The sequence below is a fragment of the Saccopteryx leptura genome, chromosome 6 (genome assembly GCF_036850995.1).
Source record: "Saccopteryx leptura isolate mSacLep1 chromosome 6, mSacLep1_pri_phased_curated, whole genome shotgun sequence".
NCBI lineage: Eukaryota > Metazoa > Chordata > Mammalia > Chiroptera > Emballonuridae > Saccopteryx > Saccopteryx leptura.
Window position 1 is genome coordinate 67,221,282 of NC_089508.1, and position 17,412 is coordinate 67,238,693.

General features: G+C 39.2%; 1 protein-coding gene and 1 non-coding gene across 3 annotated transcripts in view; both read left to right on the top strand.

The window, feature by feature from the left end:
* ARPP19 (cAMP regulated phosphoprotein 19) overlaps positions 1-9,884 on the top strand; it is a 29,424-nt gene extending 19,540 nt beyond the window's left edge. For both annotated transcript variants that reach the window (XM_066387972.1, XM_066387973.1), the window contains exons 3-4: positions 5,809-5,931; positions 9,251-9,884. In XM_066387972.1, the coding sequence (XP_066244069.1) occupies positions 5,809-5,931; positions 9,251-9,421 (294 nt within the window). In that variant the 3' untranslated portion in view covers positions 9,422-9,884. The remainder of the gene's footprint in view (positions 1-5,808; positions 5,932-9,250) is intronic.
* A 1,566-nt stretch (positions 9,885-11,450) lies between these two features.
* LOC136377830 (U6 spliceosomal RNA) lies at positions 11,451-11,552 on the top strand. Its single transcript, XR_010746454.1, has one exon. It is a non-coding gene; the product is annotated as a U6 spliceosomal RNA (small nuclear RNA).
* The last annotated feature ends 5,860 nt before the right edge of the window (positions 11,553-17,412 follow it).

Consider the following 17,412-nt stretch of genomic DNA (forward strand, 5'->3'; position numbering starts at 1 on the left):
CAGGCGCGCTCCCTCCGCGGCTTGAATGAATGTTCCTGCGGTAGTTAGCTTCCTCCACACCCTCGTCTCTCAGATTCAAGTGATAACAGTCCTTTCGCTTTCAGTTTGTGTGGAACTCCGGAATGCTCCGAGGATAAATTTTTCTGTTTCTAGTTGATAAATTTGTTGTGATTTTGGGGAGATCTGTTGGACGCGCTGCTCACGGCGCCATTTCCGTGACGTCTGAGTACCGTCTTTTCCAAAACATTTTCTATAGTATGTTGTTATTTTAATTGAATTGAACATGCTTACTATTATATGTAAACATATATAAATGTATTTCTTATTAGGAAAGGAAGGAAAAAAAAAGAAAAGAAAGTAAGGGCCTGCCTGACTAGGCTGTGGCTCAGTGGATAGAGCGTCAGACTGGGACACAGAAGACCCAGATTCAAGACCCCGAGGTCTCCGGTTTGAGCGTGGGCTCATCCGGCTTGAGAACAGGCCCACCAGCTTGAGCGTGGGGTTGTTGGCTTGAGCCCAAGGTCACAGGCTTGAGCAAGGGGTCAAGGCACATATGAGAAAGCAGTCAATGAACAACTAAGGTGCTGCAATGAAGAATTGATGCTTCTCATCTCTCTCCCTTCCTGTCTGTCCCTATCTGTCTTGCTCACTTGCTTGCTAAAAAAGAAAGGGAGGCCCTGGCTTGTTGGCTCAGTGGATAAAGCATTAGCCCTGTATGTGGATGTCCTGGGTTCAATTCCTGGTCAGGGCACACATGAAAAGCCACCTTCTTCTTCTCTTCCCTTTTTTCTCCCCCTTCTCTCTCTCTCTTCCCCTCTTGCAGCCAGTGGCTCTATTGGTTTGAGCATTGGCCTCAGGCGCTGAGGATAGCTCAGTTGATTCAAGCATCAGCCCCAGATGGGTTGCTGGGTGGATCCCAATCAGGGCACATGCAGCAGTCTGTCTGTCTATTTTCCCTCCTCTCTTTTAATAAAAGAAAAAGTAAAGGAACACCAGATAAGATGTCTTATGGTGCTCAGTTTTACCCCCTTATATAAAATGGGGGAAACCTAAAGAAAGACTGCAAACTAGCGAAAGTTGGTACCCCTATACCAGAAATTTTAAGGAATCTGTTTTAGATACAGAACTGATCATTAAAGTCAAGCAAAGGAAGAAGTAGAGAGCCTTTACTTCCTAGACCCATGAAAGCTGGCTGTTATTATTGGAAATGTGGAACTGAAAAGCTGTAATCACGTTAGAGTTGTTTTTAATGTCAACCAATTTAAAAAATAAGTTTTTTGTTGTTTTGTTTTGTTTTTTAGTTGTTGCTTTTTTTTAATTGAGACAGGCATGTGCCCTGACCAGGTTCTACCTGGCAACCCCCATCTGGGCTGATGTTCTGCTCATCTGGGGCTGCTGCTCCGTTACTTGCCAACTGAACTACTAGTGCTTGACTTAATGACCATGATTGGTTCCAACAGACCGGTCATAACACGATTTGGTCGTAATTTGAGTAGGCTATATGCACAGTATTGTGAAATGATGTTATAAAAATGTTTAAGTCATATATTTTAATTTTTCTTTATTAATTTTTAGAGAGGGGGGGGAGAGAGATAGAGAGAAGGAAAGAGGGGGGGAGAAACAGGAAGCGTCAACTCGTAATAGTTGCTCCCTGTATGTGCCTTGACCAGGCAAGCCCAGGATTTGAACCGGCGACCTCAGTGTTCCAGGTTGATCAGGGGTCCCCAACTACGGCCCGCGGGCCACATGCGGCCCCCTGAGGCCATTTATCCGGCCCCCACCGCACTTCCAGAAGAGGCACCTCTTTCATTGGTGGTCAGTGAGAGGAGCATAGTTCCCATTGAAATACTGGTCAGTTTGTTGATTTAAATTTACTTGTTCTTTATTTTAAATATTGTATTTGTTCCCATTTTGTTTTTTTACTTTAAAATAAGATACGTGCAGTGTGCATAGGGATTTGTTCATAGTTTTTTTTATAGTCTGGCCCTCCAACGGTCTGAGGGACAGTGAACTGGCCCCCTGTGTAAAAAGTTTGGGGACCCCTGAGGTTGATGCTGTATCCACTGCGCCACCACAGGTCAGGCGTTTAAGTCAAATTTTATCATAATTTTCTTTCATTATTGTTATATATCATAATTATCTTTGTTCATTTTATGCCATTTGTATCATCTCTACACCATTTTGTTTCTTATTTTTACATTCATCAGGTTTAAGTAAAACACTGCATTACCACTACAACTGGTTTAACATTTGCAAAGACAATTTCCTCTTGGTAAACATCTTGGGAGGGTTTTGATGAAAAATATCCAAGACACAAAACACAAATTGCTGTACCGAGTCTGGGATAACAGTTGAAATGGTGCACGCGGAGATGGTAGTGCTGCCGGAAGTTGGTCCGCACTGTCGTACACCCAGCTGGGCAATGCTTGCGCTGCCAGGGCGCGGAGCAGTCATGGCGAGCGATTGTGGTCGTAAAGTCGAATGGTCATAAGTTGCATAGGTCATAAGTCAATCAGTATTTGTATTTTAGTGCCTGAGGTGAGACCATGGAGCTGTCCTCAACGCCCAGGGCCAACTTGCTCATTTGAGCCATGGCTGCAGGAGGGGAAGGGGAGTGGCATGGAGAAGCATGTGGTCACTTCTGTGTGCCCTGACCGGGAATTGAACCAGCGACTTCCACACGCCGGGCCTATGCTCTGCTGCTGAGCCAACTGGCCAGGGCCAAAGATAACTTTATAGTAGACTCAAGTAGGTCCTTCCTCCCAATTCTACTTCTGAGTTGTACCATTACTAATACCCTTCACTCAGCCATAGTAGATGCCCGAGTGAAGGCTGAGCCATAGAGAAGAAACTGCAGTGATCCAGCCTACCTCCTACATGAAACTGGTAACCTTAAATTTATGATTTCTCCAGCTTCTGTGATCACTACAGTGTAGTATAGTATCTTCTATGAGCATTAATTAGATTCTAAAGTTAGTAAGGCAAAATTGCTTATAACTAAAATCCCCCCTTGACAACCCTGGTGAAGTCATGATCAGATTGGAAACTGCCCCATCAATTCTCAGTAGGTCGGTTATTCACTCTGTTGTGTAGTGATTGAACAGGCTGGGCTGATTCTTCAGTCAATTGCCAACTGAGGTAGTAGGCTTTTGCTGTAGAGGCTGAGTTTTTCAACACTAGAATGGTAAATAGTATATTGATGTACTTACACTCTGAAAGACACCCAGGGATCAAGACCATGGGAATGACAGGTTTGCATAACACACCTCATGCTTGAGCTCTCTGGGGCATACCCTTCTTGAATGGAATGACTGGCAGAGTCACTGATGCTATTTAAGAGTCTTTATCTGGGCCCTGGCCGGTTGGCTCAGCGGTAGAGCGTCAGCCTGGCGTGCGGGGGACCCGGGTTCGATTCCCGGCCAGGGCACACAGGAGAAGCGCCCATTTGCTTCTCCACCTCCCCCCTTCCTCTCTGTCTCTCTCTTCCCCTCCCGCAGCCAAGGCTCCATTGGAGCAAAGATGGCCCGGCGCTGGGGATGGCTCCTTGGCCTCTGCCCCAGGCGCTAGAGTGGCTCTGGACGCGGCAGAGCGATGCCCATAGGGGCAGAGCATCCGCCCCTGGTGGGCGTGCCAGGTGGATCCCGGTCGGGCGCATGCGGAAGTCTGTCTGACTGTCTCTCCCCATTTCCAGTTTTAAAGAAAGAAGGAAAAAAAAAAAAGAAGAGCATGAGATAGTCACTATGGCACATAGTCACTATGGCATGAGTGAATCATTGGTTCATGGTTTTCTTGGCTGGAGAAGGAAAAGTGAAGAGATGAAGAGCTAAAATACTTCCTGTTGTTACCAAACTAAAGGGTTCTTTTGCCTGAGCACATCAAAGCCCAGTAAAACAGGAGGAACAGGAGTTTGCAGCAAAGAAAGTAAGGGTTTATTAAGAAAATGGCACCAAGCCAGATGACACAGGTGAGCTGGCACTCTTAAGACCTGGTTCCCTGATGGTTTCTAGGGGATAGGTGTTATTTGGGGGAAAATTTTTTATTTTATTTTTTATTCATTTTAGAGAGGAGAGAGAGATGGAGGGAGGGAGAGAGAGAGAGAGGGAGGGAGGGACGGAGGGAGGGAGAGGAGAGAGAGACAGGGGGGAGGAGCAGGAAGCATCAACTCCCATATGTGCCTTGACCAGGCAAGCCCAGAGTTTTGAACTGGCGACCTCAGCATTTCCAGGTCGACACTTTATCCACTGCGCCACCACAGGTCAGGCCTGGGGGAAAATTATTAATCATGGTGACTAATAGAGTTGGCGTCATGGGCTCCACTGATTGGTTGGGGCCAGGGTAGGGAGTAGTTGATCATTCTTGCAGGTCCTGGTATCAGCCATGGTGTTCTGCCTAGTTTTATGAGGGCTGGTGTTAAAGCTGAATAGCCTTAAAATATTATATTGATAGCCCTTGGTCAGAAAACATGTTTTTGATGCATTAAAAAATGGAATCTTTAGGCCCTGGCCGGTTGGCTCAGTGGTAGAGCGTCGGCCTGGTGTGCAGGAGTCCCGGGTTCGATTCCCGGCCAGGGCACACAGGAGAGGTGCCCATCTGCTTCTCCACCCCTCCCCCTCTCTGTCTCTCTCTTCCCCTCCCGCAGCCAAGGCTCCATTGGAGCAAAGTTGGCCCGGGCGCTGGGGATGGCTCTCTGGCCTCTGCCTCAGGCGCTAGAATGGCTCTGGTTGCAACAGAGCAACGCCCTCTGGTGGGCATGCCGGGTGGATCCTGGTCGGGTGCATGCGGGAGTCTGTCTGACTGCCTCCCCGTTTCCAGCTTCAGAAAAATACAAAATTAAAAAAGAAAATGGAATCTTTAGCCTGACTGGGCAGTGGTGCAGTGGATAGAGCATCGGACTGGGATGTGGAGGACCCAGGTTCAAGACCCCGAGGTTGCCAGCTTGAGCGCAGGCTCATCTGGCTTAAGCAAAAAAAAAAAACAAAAACAAAAAAAACTCACCAGCTTGGACCCAGTGTCGCTGGCTCCAGCAAGGGGTTACTCGGTCTGCTGAAGGCCCACGGTCAAGGCACATATGAGAAAGCAATCAATGAACAACTAAGGTGTCAAAACGAAAAACTAATGATTGATGCTTCTCATCTCTTCGTTCCTGTCTGTCTGTCTGTCCCTGTCTATCCCTCTCTCTGACTCTGTCCCTGTATAAAAAAAAAAAAAATTTTGGAATCTTAAGCATGAACAGTCATTAGGCATTTATATACACAGATGTGAAGATTGACGAAGATGACGTTTCTCTTTTTCATAAATATCAAAAGTGTTCTGTATTGAGTTATTCAGGCAAAATATGCTGGTAAAGTAAGCTGCTGTTAATTTGTATTAAAGAATCTCAGGAGTTTCCAGTTATGCACAATTTTGGATACATAGGTGATCAAAAGATCTTTTATATTTTAACAGTATTAAGATGATTTTCTAAATATAGGCAAAGAGCTGATGAATTCCATAGAAGGTGACTAACTATAAATGTATTATACATGACTGGAAAGAAATGGCAAGCAAGACTTCAGAGCTGAGATATCTTGATATTTTTATCCAGTGTGTGGGGTGTTCCACATGCATCACACAGCTATAATAGAGCTATCACATGGCTCATTTGAAAAACAAGATAGAGATGTTTTAAAAGCTCTGTGTTTGATTTCTTAGGCAGATGCTGCATTACTTGGCATTAGACAACTAAAGTCAAAATCCGGATATTAAAAGGTGAATTATTTTAAATAACTGAATTGTGATAGAGAAGTAATTTATTTCAAATTATTTCAGGAAATGGAAGATAAAGTGGCTAATCCAGAGAAGGTTGAAGAAGCAAAATTAAAAGCAAGGTATCCTCATCTGGGACAAAAGCCTGGAGGTTCAGATTTCTTAAGGAAAAGATTGCAGAAAGGGGTAAGTTCTTGTGTATAACCTTCAAATACTTAAGCTCTGTGAACTCAGTGTGCAGATAGAGATGGTGAAATGGGCATCTGCATACCTAGTTCTGTACCTTACCAGGTGTGTGTGTATGTATATAATTTCCCCCCAAGTTTTAGATTGTTCATTCTGTATAAATAGTAAGAATTAAGAATCCAGGACTCTTTATCACTTTTAACTAATAATTTCAAGCATGTAGAAAGGTGCAGATAAATAATATAATAGAACCTATTTACCCACTATCCAGATCTAACATGTTTAAATATTTTGCTATATTTACTTAAGCTTTATCTTTGTGAGAAAGAAAATAGCTCTAGTTAAAACCTCCCATGTATTTGTGTATCCCCTTTCTCTCTTCTCTCCAAAAGCAACCATTATCCTGAAGCGCAGGTATTTATTATTCTGCCCATGTTATTACTACTATTTTTAAACTTCCAACCGTTTTAAAGGTGATTTCCACACAATGTCCAAAGGGATAAAATACTTTTTATTTGAACGAAATGATCATTTTTAAAGCATAGCTGACTGTCTCCTTTACATAATACATTTCACATATAAGTGCTCTGATACAATTTATTCACTTGTAATTTTAGTAGTTCAAATTACTGAAAACAGTTTAGAAATCTGCCATACTTTGTGAAGCAGAAGTCATTATTTCTGAATAATGAGATATGAATTGAGATAATGTTACATGTTTCTTAGGTTTTTCTTTTCTAATTCCTTTCTTTATAAAAAATTTAAGGGCTCCATCTTCACTCTAAACACAAATTATATACCATACAGGAAGAAAGAAAAATTGAAACATTGTTTATGGAAGAGAATTGTTTATTGAATCAGATGCCAAATCATGTTTCTCCCTAAATGAATACCTTAAATATACTGCTATCTGCAGCTTGAATACAAAACTTACAGTGTGTTTAGTTCTATGTGGATTATTTTCTCAAGTAAACCAAATTCCAATAGAATATTTTTCCAGCTTTATTGAGATACAGTTGACATAGAACGTTGTGTAAATTTAAGCTGTATAATGAGATGCCTTGATACATGGACATAGAGTGAAATGCTTATAACAGTTAACACACTCTTACTTACATAATTACCACTTTGTTGTTATGGTGAGAACATTAAAGCCCTTCTCTTATTAGCAACTTTTAAGGGTATGATCCAGTATTGTTGACTAGTCACCATGCTGCACATTAGATCCCTGGAACTTACCTTATAATTGAAAGTTTTTGTGTCCTTTGACCAGCATCTTCCCATTTCCCCCACCTATTAGTCCCCATTCTACTCTGTGTTTCTGTGAGTTGGCTGTTTTCAGATTCCACATATAAATGAGGTCATGTACAAGTCATGTATTATATGTCTTTCTACCAGAATAATATTTTAACAAATTATTATTTGTTGATTTTAGAGAGAGGAAGGGAAAGACAGAGCTAGGAACATCCGTCTGTTCCTATATATATGTGCCCTGACCGGGAATGGAACCGGCAATCTCTGCGCCTTGGGACAAAGCTCTAACCAAGCTAGACAGCCAGGGCAACTAATGATTTTTTAAAGTGGCAAAATATAGAATGGTAGTTTTCTTTAATTTTCCTGGCTTTAAAGAAACTAACATAAATAATAGTTTAATGGGGTTTTTTTAACTTACATGAAAGAATAACATTCACAGCTTTGAAATAATAGGATGGCAAGAAAAAATTATACCAAAAATATAAAACCTCTGTTCCATGAGAAGTAATTTAGTGGGGAAATTATTACAAAAATATAGTTAATATCTGTAATACATAAAGAGATCTTTCAGATACACAAGAAAAACATTAAGGAGCTCCTCGATAAAAGATTTTAACACAAAATATAAATATTAAAACACTGATAAAAATATTTATCCATGATAGAAATCAATGAAATGTAAAAAAGAACAATCATACCATACAACTAAATTAGGGAAATATTTAAAATAATACCCACTGGTGATGTTGAAGTTGAATGTTGCTAATACGCTCTTTGCTCTGTGTAGCATTTAAAATTATTACTAATGTTTTAGAAAGGGCTTTGGATCAAGATTTATAAATATGTTCATATCCTTAGAGTAAATAATTTCTTGTGAATTAACCCCAGGATATAATTCAATATAAGGAAGAAGTCTTTAAGTTTGAAGATGTTCTTTCTGGCTTTAATTCTAATTAGAAGCAGCACCACTATTGAAGAGCAGAGAGGTAGTTCAATTATGATAAGCCAGCAAAATGGTATCTTGGAGTTAGTGTTGTTGGTGTAAATAGTTGCAAATGAGAAAATGCCACTTAATTAAGAAATAAGTATACAGAATCCTCCTATGCTAAAAGAGTTGATTTTTAAAAGACATCTGAATGACAGAGTCCTGGGTTTTAGTTTTCCCTTCGTCATAATAGCAAACTGGCAAATTGCAATATACCTTTAAATAGTTTCTTCTTAATTTGAGAGGATTGGTTAGATGTTATTTATATGAGGTCCCTTTCTGTTTCACTATACTTACTAATGTTATTATGAGATGTCAAGGATTGACACCTATTTTAGATTTTTAACAATATGATATGTGTACATAATGACTATATAGACTGTCAGAGCTGGGTGGAATATCAAGAAGTAGTCTTAGTCCATGCTTTTTTCTATTTGTTTAGTTTGTGAAGTCCCAAGAAAACTGAGGATTCAGTTTTAAGAAAGAAGGTCTTAAAAGTTCAACATTGCCATGGCTGGGTAGTTCAGTTGGTTAGAGCAGTGGTCCCAACCCCTGGGTCGCGGACCGGTACCAGTCCGCAGAGAAAGAATAAATAACTTACATTATTTCCGTTTATATTTAAGTCTGAACGATGTTTTATTTTTAAAAAATGACCAGATTCCCTCTGTTACATCCGTCTAAGACTCACTCTTGTCGCTTATCTCGTAAGTTCGACAATTAAATTTAAAAATATCACAGTTTTTATGCCAGTTGCATAATTTTATTTTGTGCATTTATCCGTCCTACCCTAAAGGCCAGTCTGTGAAAATATTTTCTGACAAACCGGTCCGGGCCCAATAAAGGTTGGGGACCACTGGGTTAGAGCATCATCTCAAAGTGCAGAGGTTGCTGGTTTGATCCTGGTCAGGGCACAGACAGGTGCTGATTGATATTCTCATCTGTCTGTCTGTCTCTCTCTCTCTTTCGCTCTCTCTCGTTAGAATAACTTATTTTATACTGACAATATAGGGTCACATGTACATTTTAAACTAGTATAATTGCATATGAAAGCTTTTAAACTCTGAATTTTTTTTCTTGTAGCAAAAATATTTTGATTCTGGGGATTACAACATGGCTAAAGCAAAAATGAAGAACAAGCAACTTCCTACTGCAGCCCCGGATAAGACAGAGGTCACTGGTGACCACATTCCCACTCCACAGGACCTTCCTCAACGGAAACCATCCCTTGTGGCTAGCAAGCTGGCTGGCTGATTAAGAGCTGAACTGCATGAATCTTCTAATTCCCATTGTTTTTTCTTAAGATGTTACTTCCTTGCTTTTTATTTTCTTTCAATCACTTAGTCATTTGAGGAGTGACAGCTTTGCAGGTAGTGGTAGTGTGTGCTGCTATTGTAAGGGAAGATACATGTGTAGAGTTTTGATTAGTTTGACAGTGCACTGATGAAGAGAACATGTTAGAGCAACATAAAGTAATCTACTTGAAAATAATTGTATATATTACCTATCTCCTAGTGTAGGTCTGGTCCTAACAACTACCAAGCAAATTTTAGTTTTAATGTTTTGGCTTTCTTAATCATCTTAATTATAGCTTTGTATGTTAGTCTTATTTAATTAACCTCCATTGTATTGATCTCTTCTGTATTTTCCTTTTGGATTTTATAAAACAAGTTTAAGACCACAAGTTGAAAGAAAGGTCACATTTCAAACACAAATAGATGGGGTTCCAAAAGATTTGTATTTCTGTACTTGAACTTGAATGGCCTTAAACCTGTTTCAGCTTTAATGATAGAAGTTTACTTGGGCAATATTTGCCCTTTCTGGTGTAACTTATGTGACCCTAGTGCTTAACAGCTGCCATTGAAGCTAATATTTTTACTTAGTTATAGCTAGAATACCTTTTGTTGTTAAAGATATGAATGAAGTATGCATGTGCATCAACTGTTGAATTCACTTTTGTGCCATTTTTGTAAATATAGTAGTTTTGCACAACCTCTCACAAATGTCTGTATTAATTTCACATATTAAAAAGTAGATGATGTGCCAACCAGAAGCACAAAAGTTCCTACACAAAACTCTGTATGTCATTAGAGCTTTTGTATAATAAGAGTAGTTTACAATCTTGGGCTTAAAGAATACCAAACTGAAATCTTTGCTTAGTCTACCATAGACTTAAGCTTTTTCATTTGTTACTAATACCCATGACATTCAGTGGCCTTGCGCAAATATGATATGTTGCTTAGGCATATCTTTTGTCCTATGCAGAACATTTCATTTTGACTTTTATGAAAATTGCAATTTATGTAATTTATACAAACTTTTTAAATGTAGAAACTTTTTACTTCAGCGGTCAATTTTGGGGACACGAGACTAAAAGGCTTCGATACTCTGCCTCCTGTGGCCCCTTCCCTCCTTTTTTTCTTGCTTCTTTGACTCAAATCATGTTGGGCTGTGCTGTTCAGTCTGTAGGTGTCTGTATCCTTACTCTTGAAATTTGCTCTGCTGAATGCTGTATTTTATAATAATTTTTTTATAACCTTTCAGTTAATTAACAATTCTTATTCCTGTATTATTACTAATATTTGACAGTTGTTTAAATGAAAGGATCTTTTAATGAAACAAATACTTGAGAATACTGGCCCAGGAACCAACGGCAGGATGAGCTGAACTCTGGTAAATAATTATAAGTAATTATTATGAACTAAAGTGAATCAGGCTTCCGACAGAGTAATTTACATGTTAGGTGGAACATACTCATTAAAATATGTAGGTATTTTGCTTCTATAGATGTCACTTTAATAAAATGTCAATTTAATTTTGTGGGTTTTTTTAATCTAGTTAGTAGTAACTTTAACAGACTTTATTGGGACAAATGTACTGCACTTTTAGGAGCTCTTCCTGTAAGTCCTTGTAATGCTGTAACATCATAAAGAGGATCAGTAATCTAAGATGATACTATTTTTCTTTTCATTTCTGACTTACACAGGACTTCCCTTCTTTTGGATCCAGGCATCTTTTCTGGATCTTGGCTCCATTTGTAAACCTGCTTTCCTATCACCCCAAATCATCGTAGATGGTGCCTTGAGTTCTAGCACCTGCACTTAAAGGCAGCCTAATGTTCTGAGGAAAGCTTGCTGATCATCTTTCTCTTCTGCCCACCCCCAAAAGCAGAAAAGCAACAATATCAGCAATGTGCTAACTTGTAATTTTAAGAAATAGGAATATGTGGGTTATTCCGCAGTGTGTATAATTATTGTAGGATTGATATAAGAGTTACAAAATAGTGCTCACTTAGGTGCACATCTAAAATTGGAACAATACAGAGATTAGCATGGCCCCTGCTCAAGGATGAAGTGTTCCATATTTAAAAATTTTTTAAATATATATAAAACAATCCCAAAGTAGAATTTCTGCAATATCTACTTTTAATGAATATGTGCAAGGTATCACCATTAAATCACATTAAAGATTAATCTGAAATACAGAGAGACCATGTTATTCTTGACCATTATAGGACTCCTGCTGTGGTTTGTGACAAGTGATGTAACGTCTGCCTGAGTTTTAGTTTGTAAAATACAATGCTAATATTTAACCTACCTCAAAACTTGTTGAGGATTGTGAAATATTGAGTAAGTGCCCAAAGTAAAATATTGTTGATTGTCTTTTTATTAAAAGTAAATTTCCTTATTAAACCAACCTGCCTTCTGTAAAGTCACAGTGCTTAAACTCTCAGGATCTTCTCTTGGGAAAGACCTGTCATTTGTAGGTATATTTGCTTAGCCTCCATTATTGGTGCTTGGGATAGAGAGGTTTAAATTTTTCTGGTTTTGGTTCTGCCTAAACACTAAGTTTACTGAAGACAAACGCAGGCTGTTTCATCATTGCTAGAATAAAGATTTTGACTAGATAAACTTAACTGTAATCATCTATTTCTATGATTTCAGAGTTGTGGTTTGAGAAATGGCTAATTTTAATCCTGTTTATTGTAAATGAATTCTGAGATAAAGCAGTCTATTATTCAACCTTCTTGTGCTGCTGATCTAAAAAATACCGTATTTTCTCACGTATAAGACGTTCCCATGTATAAGACACGTCTTGATTTTGGGGGTGGGAAGTACAGTGGTACCTTGACATACAAGTTTAATTCATTTCATCGCTGAGCTCAGCTCATGACTCAATATAAGAGAATGTAAAGAAATAAACTAGTTTATGAAGTGTCGTTACCTTCAAAGTCAGGCGAAGATGCTGGCGGAGAGGAAGGAGACTGGCAGAGCAGGTTTTCATTTCGTGCTCTATCGCTTAACATAACTTACTCTCTACACACTTAACACTACGTTTAATTGCAAAATTTAACTTACACACTACGTATGATACGTAACTTTATTGCTAAACTTAATTGCTATTTTTTTACTTTGCTTCATCATCACTGTATGACTTCCTTTTCCTTCTCTGCTCTTTTCAAAGCTTTATGGCATGAAAACCCCTCCTCCAGCAACAGTAGCGTAACAATGGCCCTTCCCAAGCAGGAAGGTAATTAGCAATTTCACAGACAGCTGTCCAGCGCCATTTTTAACAATAAAAGCACACTCAGGAAATAGGAATTTTACAAACTCATGTGCCCAACAGTCATCATTTTGTTCACTGACTTTTGGCTTTTTCACCGCACTTTTCTTGCTTTCACTTAGAGGCCACTTCAACAAAAACCTTTCCATGGAAGTTTGTTTCTTCCTCCCTTTCAGACGTTTAGCAGCTATCTAGTGGTGGGTGGCTGAAGCTCGTGATTCAAATATCTGCTCGTGACTTAAAGCAAAAAAGCCTGTGAGTGACTGCTCGTCTCTCAAGTTGCTTGTAATTTAAAGTGCTCATGTGTGAAGGTACCACTGTATTACATAAAGTTACTGAACTCAAGTTTTATTCATCATAAAAATTCATGCAACTTCTCATTACTGTCAAAACTCTCAATCATTAGCTTGTCCTCATCTGTGTCTGATGACAAATCAGTCTTCAACAATGAACGCAAAAACAAGCACGGGAAAGCGGAAAATGCAAGCCCCCTCCCCATCTACAACCACTGTATAAGACGCACCCAGTTTTTTATCCCAAATTTTTCGGGAAAGGGTGCGTCTTATACATGGGGGAATACGGTAAGTCTACTCATCAAATCAGGCCTGGAAAGGTTGCTACTTGTTAATACTTTAGTTGTAATCAGTTGCTCCTTTACTTGATGTAACAAAAACATATCTCTGGATATTTATTAATTTTTTTTTTTTTTTTTTTTTTTTTTTTTTACCAAACCAGGCATATATTCTTAGTTCAAATTAGTGAAGTTTTATCAAAGGTGAAATGGAAACTCAAATTGTGCTCTAAACTTGGTGTTTAGTGAGCTAGGGTAAAGGAGCTTATAGGAGGAGCACTTCTGAGTGGCGACTAAAGAAGTTTCTCTGGTGGCCTTTTCACATTCCCCAACATTCAAACATTTCCACCTTTCATTTTTCTTTTTTTGCCACCTCATTTTACTTCATGCCCCATCCCAACTTACTATTTAAGTAAAAACCCTAATGGTTTTCACTAAATGGTGTTTAGGACTGAGGAATTATCAATCCTTACTATCCTTCCCAATAAGTTACAGTTAAGGACATTTTTAATTCTCTAAAACACTATTCTAATCTGGATAATGACTAATTTGAGCCACTGTCCCAACTGTGCAATTCAGCGTACACTGCCAGTCCACCACACCTTGCAAAATTGAGAGAAAAGAAATTCATTCTGAGATTAAAATAAAAACTGATTTTAATAGTATGAATGGTTTCAGTCTTTTAAGTAGGTAAACCTATGTGTTTTTACGTTGCAAGTCACTGGTGGTCTTGATAACCATTTATGCTTATGTTATTTATCAATTAAATAGTATTTGAAAGAAAATATCTCATTTTTAATTGAATTTTATTGGGGTGGCACTGGTTAACATAATTTTACAGGTTTTAGGTGCCCAATTCTACAACACATCTCTGTACACTGTATTATATGTTTACCCCATGAAAAAGATGATCTAATTCTTTTAATAGGCCCTTACATGTTACCACATCTCGACATTTGTGATGCAGTCGGACACTTCGCCTGTATTAAAAGGACCAAGAGTTCATGCCTTTTTTGTTGAACATGTCTATAGAGTTGGCATTTAATGCTGAAAAATGTCAAATAACCCTTCCAAAATTATACTTGTGAAATATAAAGAAAAATAAATTGATCTACTTAATTTCTATTGACTTATTTTGCAGTTTTTGTGTCATTTAAATGTTACTTTTTTTTTTTTTTTAGTGTATTTTGTGAAGTTAATCCCTTTAGATTTTGGCTACTATATACGTTAAGAATTATTGTAGTCTAGTCTTGGTTCCTGGGATTAGCATTAGAGCAGAGAGCAGGTTGGAAAGCAGAGTAAGGCCACGTGGAGGAGAGGAGAAGCAGCCAAGATGGTGGAGTGCTGAAAGAGAAGCCAGTTAGTGTAGAGTTTGTATAGAGAGAAGGAGATGGGGAACAAAGAAGAATGAGGGTAGTGAGCTAGAAACCTTTGATTCTAGGAATCTTGGATAAGTCAGTAAGTAGCTTTGTGAGCAGTAATGAGTGGGTTTTGGAGCCCAGTGTGTGTTTTTACTTGCCCACCAAGTGCAAGCTAGGATTAAAGATAATGGCCCACCAGTTTGTGGCTCTGTTGTTTCATTACTGTCTGTCTGAATCCAATGAGAACCTGCATGGGCCAGGCTGTTGTGATGGTGACCGTGGATACTGGCTTTACATTAATAAAAGCCAGAGAAGCTCATGGGGCTATAGCTTTAAAGACACGTGCTCTCTGAAATCAGATTTCTTACATAAGTTCACATTTATGGGTCGTAATTTTTTTGTCTTGAGGTATATTCATCATTTACAATATAACAGCCCTTCCTATGCAGGAATACTATCAGTCATCTTGAACTGTTGTAAATTACACAAATATAAAAATCATATTTACAAACTCTGAACATGGCCTAAATTATAAAATATTCTTGTTAGTCAAATAAGTTTGTAAATATATATATGATTGTTCACATAGTTTGCATTGGATGTGGGGAACAGGCTATAAGCTTGCAAGGTCCTTATACCCTAAGGCTTAGTTTTAAGACTAAGCCTTTCCCTTCCTTCTAATACTAAGGTCTTCTCAAACTAAGCTTTTCTCTACACCCTTGACTGCTGCATGATAGGGGGTGGTGCACTCTTATGAGGAACCCCATTTATGCCTCAGATAAATGGCTTTGTATCAGAGACTTCCTTATTTGTGTATTGGCTTAAAGGCTTTAATTTTCTACACTCTAAAATGAAGCAGACGGTGGGGGGAGGGGCGCTCTTGCTCTCACAGTTCCTGCTATCAGCATTGCAGAGGCCTCCCCGATCTCTTGCCCTCTATGGGAAAAGCAGGCTTTCTGCTTTTCCCGTGGCTGCTCTTGTGGCTTGCCTGTCTTGGTGAGACACCAATAAACAGAATGGCCCACCACCTCCGAATCCGCCATTTCTTTACCATCTGCCCGAATTCAATGAGAACCTGCATGTGAATGGTCATGATAGCGGCCCCTGGCCATACAATCCTTGAACCCTCTTATCTCAAGGGGGGGGTTTCCTTCCTCAATTTCACAGATAGGAAAAGAAAGCCGAGGGAATTTAAAAATATTGCCTAAATACAACTCCTAGTTAGAGAGATAGAATTGGAGCAAACCATATAAAATTCTCCTAACTTTAAGAATGCTGTTATCGCCTGACTGGGTGGTGGCGCAGTGGATGGAGCGTCGGACTGGGATGCGGAGGACCCAGGTTCGAGACCCCGAGGTCGCCAGCTTGAGCACGGGCTCATCTGGTTTGAACAAGGGCTCACCATCTTGGACCCAAGGTCGCTGGCTCCAGCGAGGGGTTGCTTGGTCTGCTGAAGGCCCGCGGTCAGGGCATATGTGAGGGGGCAATCAATGAACAACTGAGGTGTCGCTGTGAGGGACTGATGATTGATGCTTCTCATCTCTCTTCGTTCCTGTCTCTCTGTCCCTATCTATCCCTCTCTCTGACTCTCTCTCTGTCTCTGTTTAAAAAAAAAAAAAAAAAGAATGCTGTTATCATTCTTCTATTTTACACTTTCTCTCTAAAAGGAGACTGGGTTAATTAAACAACATGCCTGCAGGTAGTTTGGTAAAATATAATTACTTACTATGTATTTAAAGCTTTTCTGTTGCAAATATTCAATCTAAAGGCAACTTAGAATACACATTAAATGAGCATAAAAAATGCAGCTAAAACTAGGCAAATAAAGAGAAGAGGACAAAAGGAAAATAAATGTAGGAAAATGATAGGGTTGCAGGTGGGGGCTGCTACGTACCGAACGCAAGTAATTATTGATCTGAGCCCAAATTGATTATAAATTTTAAGAGCCTTTATTAGCCGACCAGTGACTGCTAGCTGAAAAACAGCTAACAGCCCTGAGCCTAGGGAGACAGCACTAGTTAAGGGGATAAACCACAAAGTCATAGCTATTACATGTATGCACAACATTCTTGACATTTCATAAATAAAAAATTTTTTTTAAAAATAAAAGAATTGTAGTCTTAAATTTTGTTCTAATTTAAATAATGTGTTAATGACATCCTAGTAATTAACTTTTATATTTGTAAAGGCTTTGTAGTTAAGGTAACATTAAAAGTTTGAAGATTGTGCCTGACCAGGCGGTGGCGCAGTGGATAGAGCATCGACTGGGATGCGGAAGACCCAGGTTCGAGACCCCGAGGTCTCCAACTTGAGCGCAGGCTCATCTGGTTGGAGCAAAAGCTCACTGGCTTGAGCCCAAGGTCGCTGGTTCAAGCAAGGGGTTACTCGGTCTGCTGAAGGCCCGTGGTCAAGGCACATATGAGAAAGCAATCAATGAGCAGCTAAGGTGTTGCAACATGCAACGAAAAACTAATGATTGATGCTTCTCATCTCTCCGTTCCTGTCTCTCTGTCCCTGTCTATCCCTCTCTCTGACTCTTTGTCTCTGTAAAAAAAAAAAAAAAGTTTGAAGATTGTGAGTCTTCTCTATGTCATGTATAAAACATGCTAGTATAGTATTGTCAGAAAGAAAGAGGGATAAGACAAGGACCTTACATTATGGAAAGAGATATATATAAATATATATATGTATATATGTTGACTATAAGTACAGAAAAGTTAATTCAGGTAGAAAGTATAACATTCCTTAAG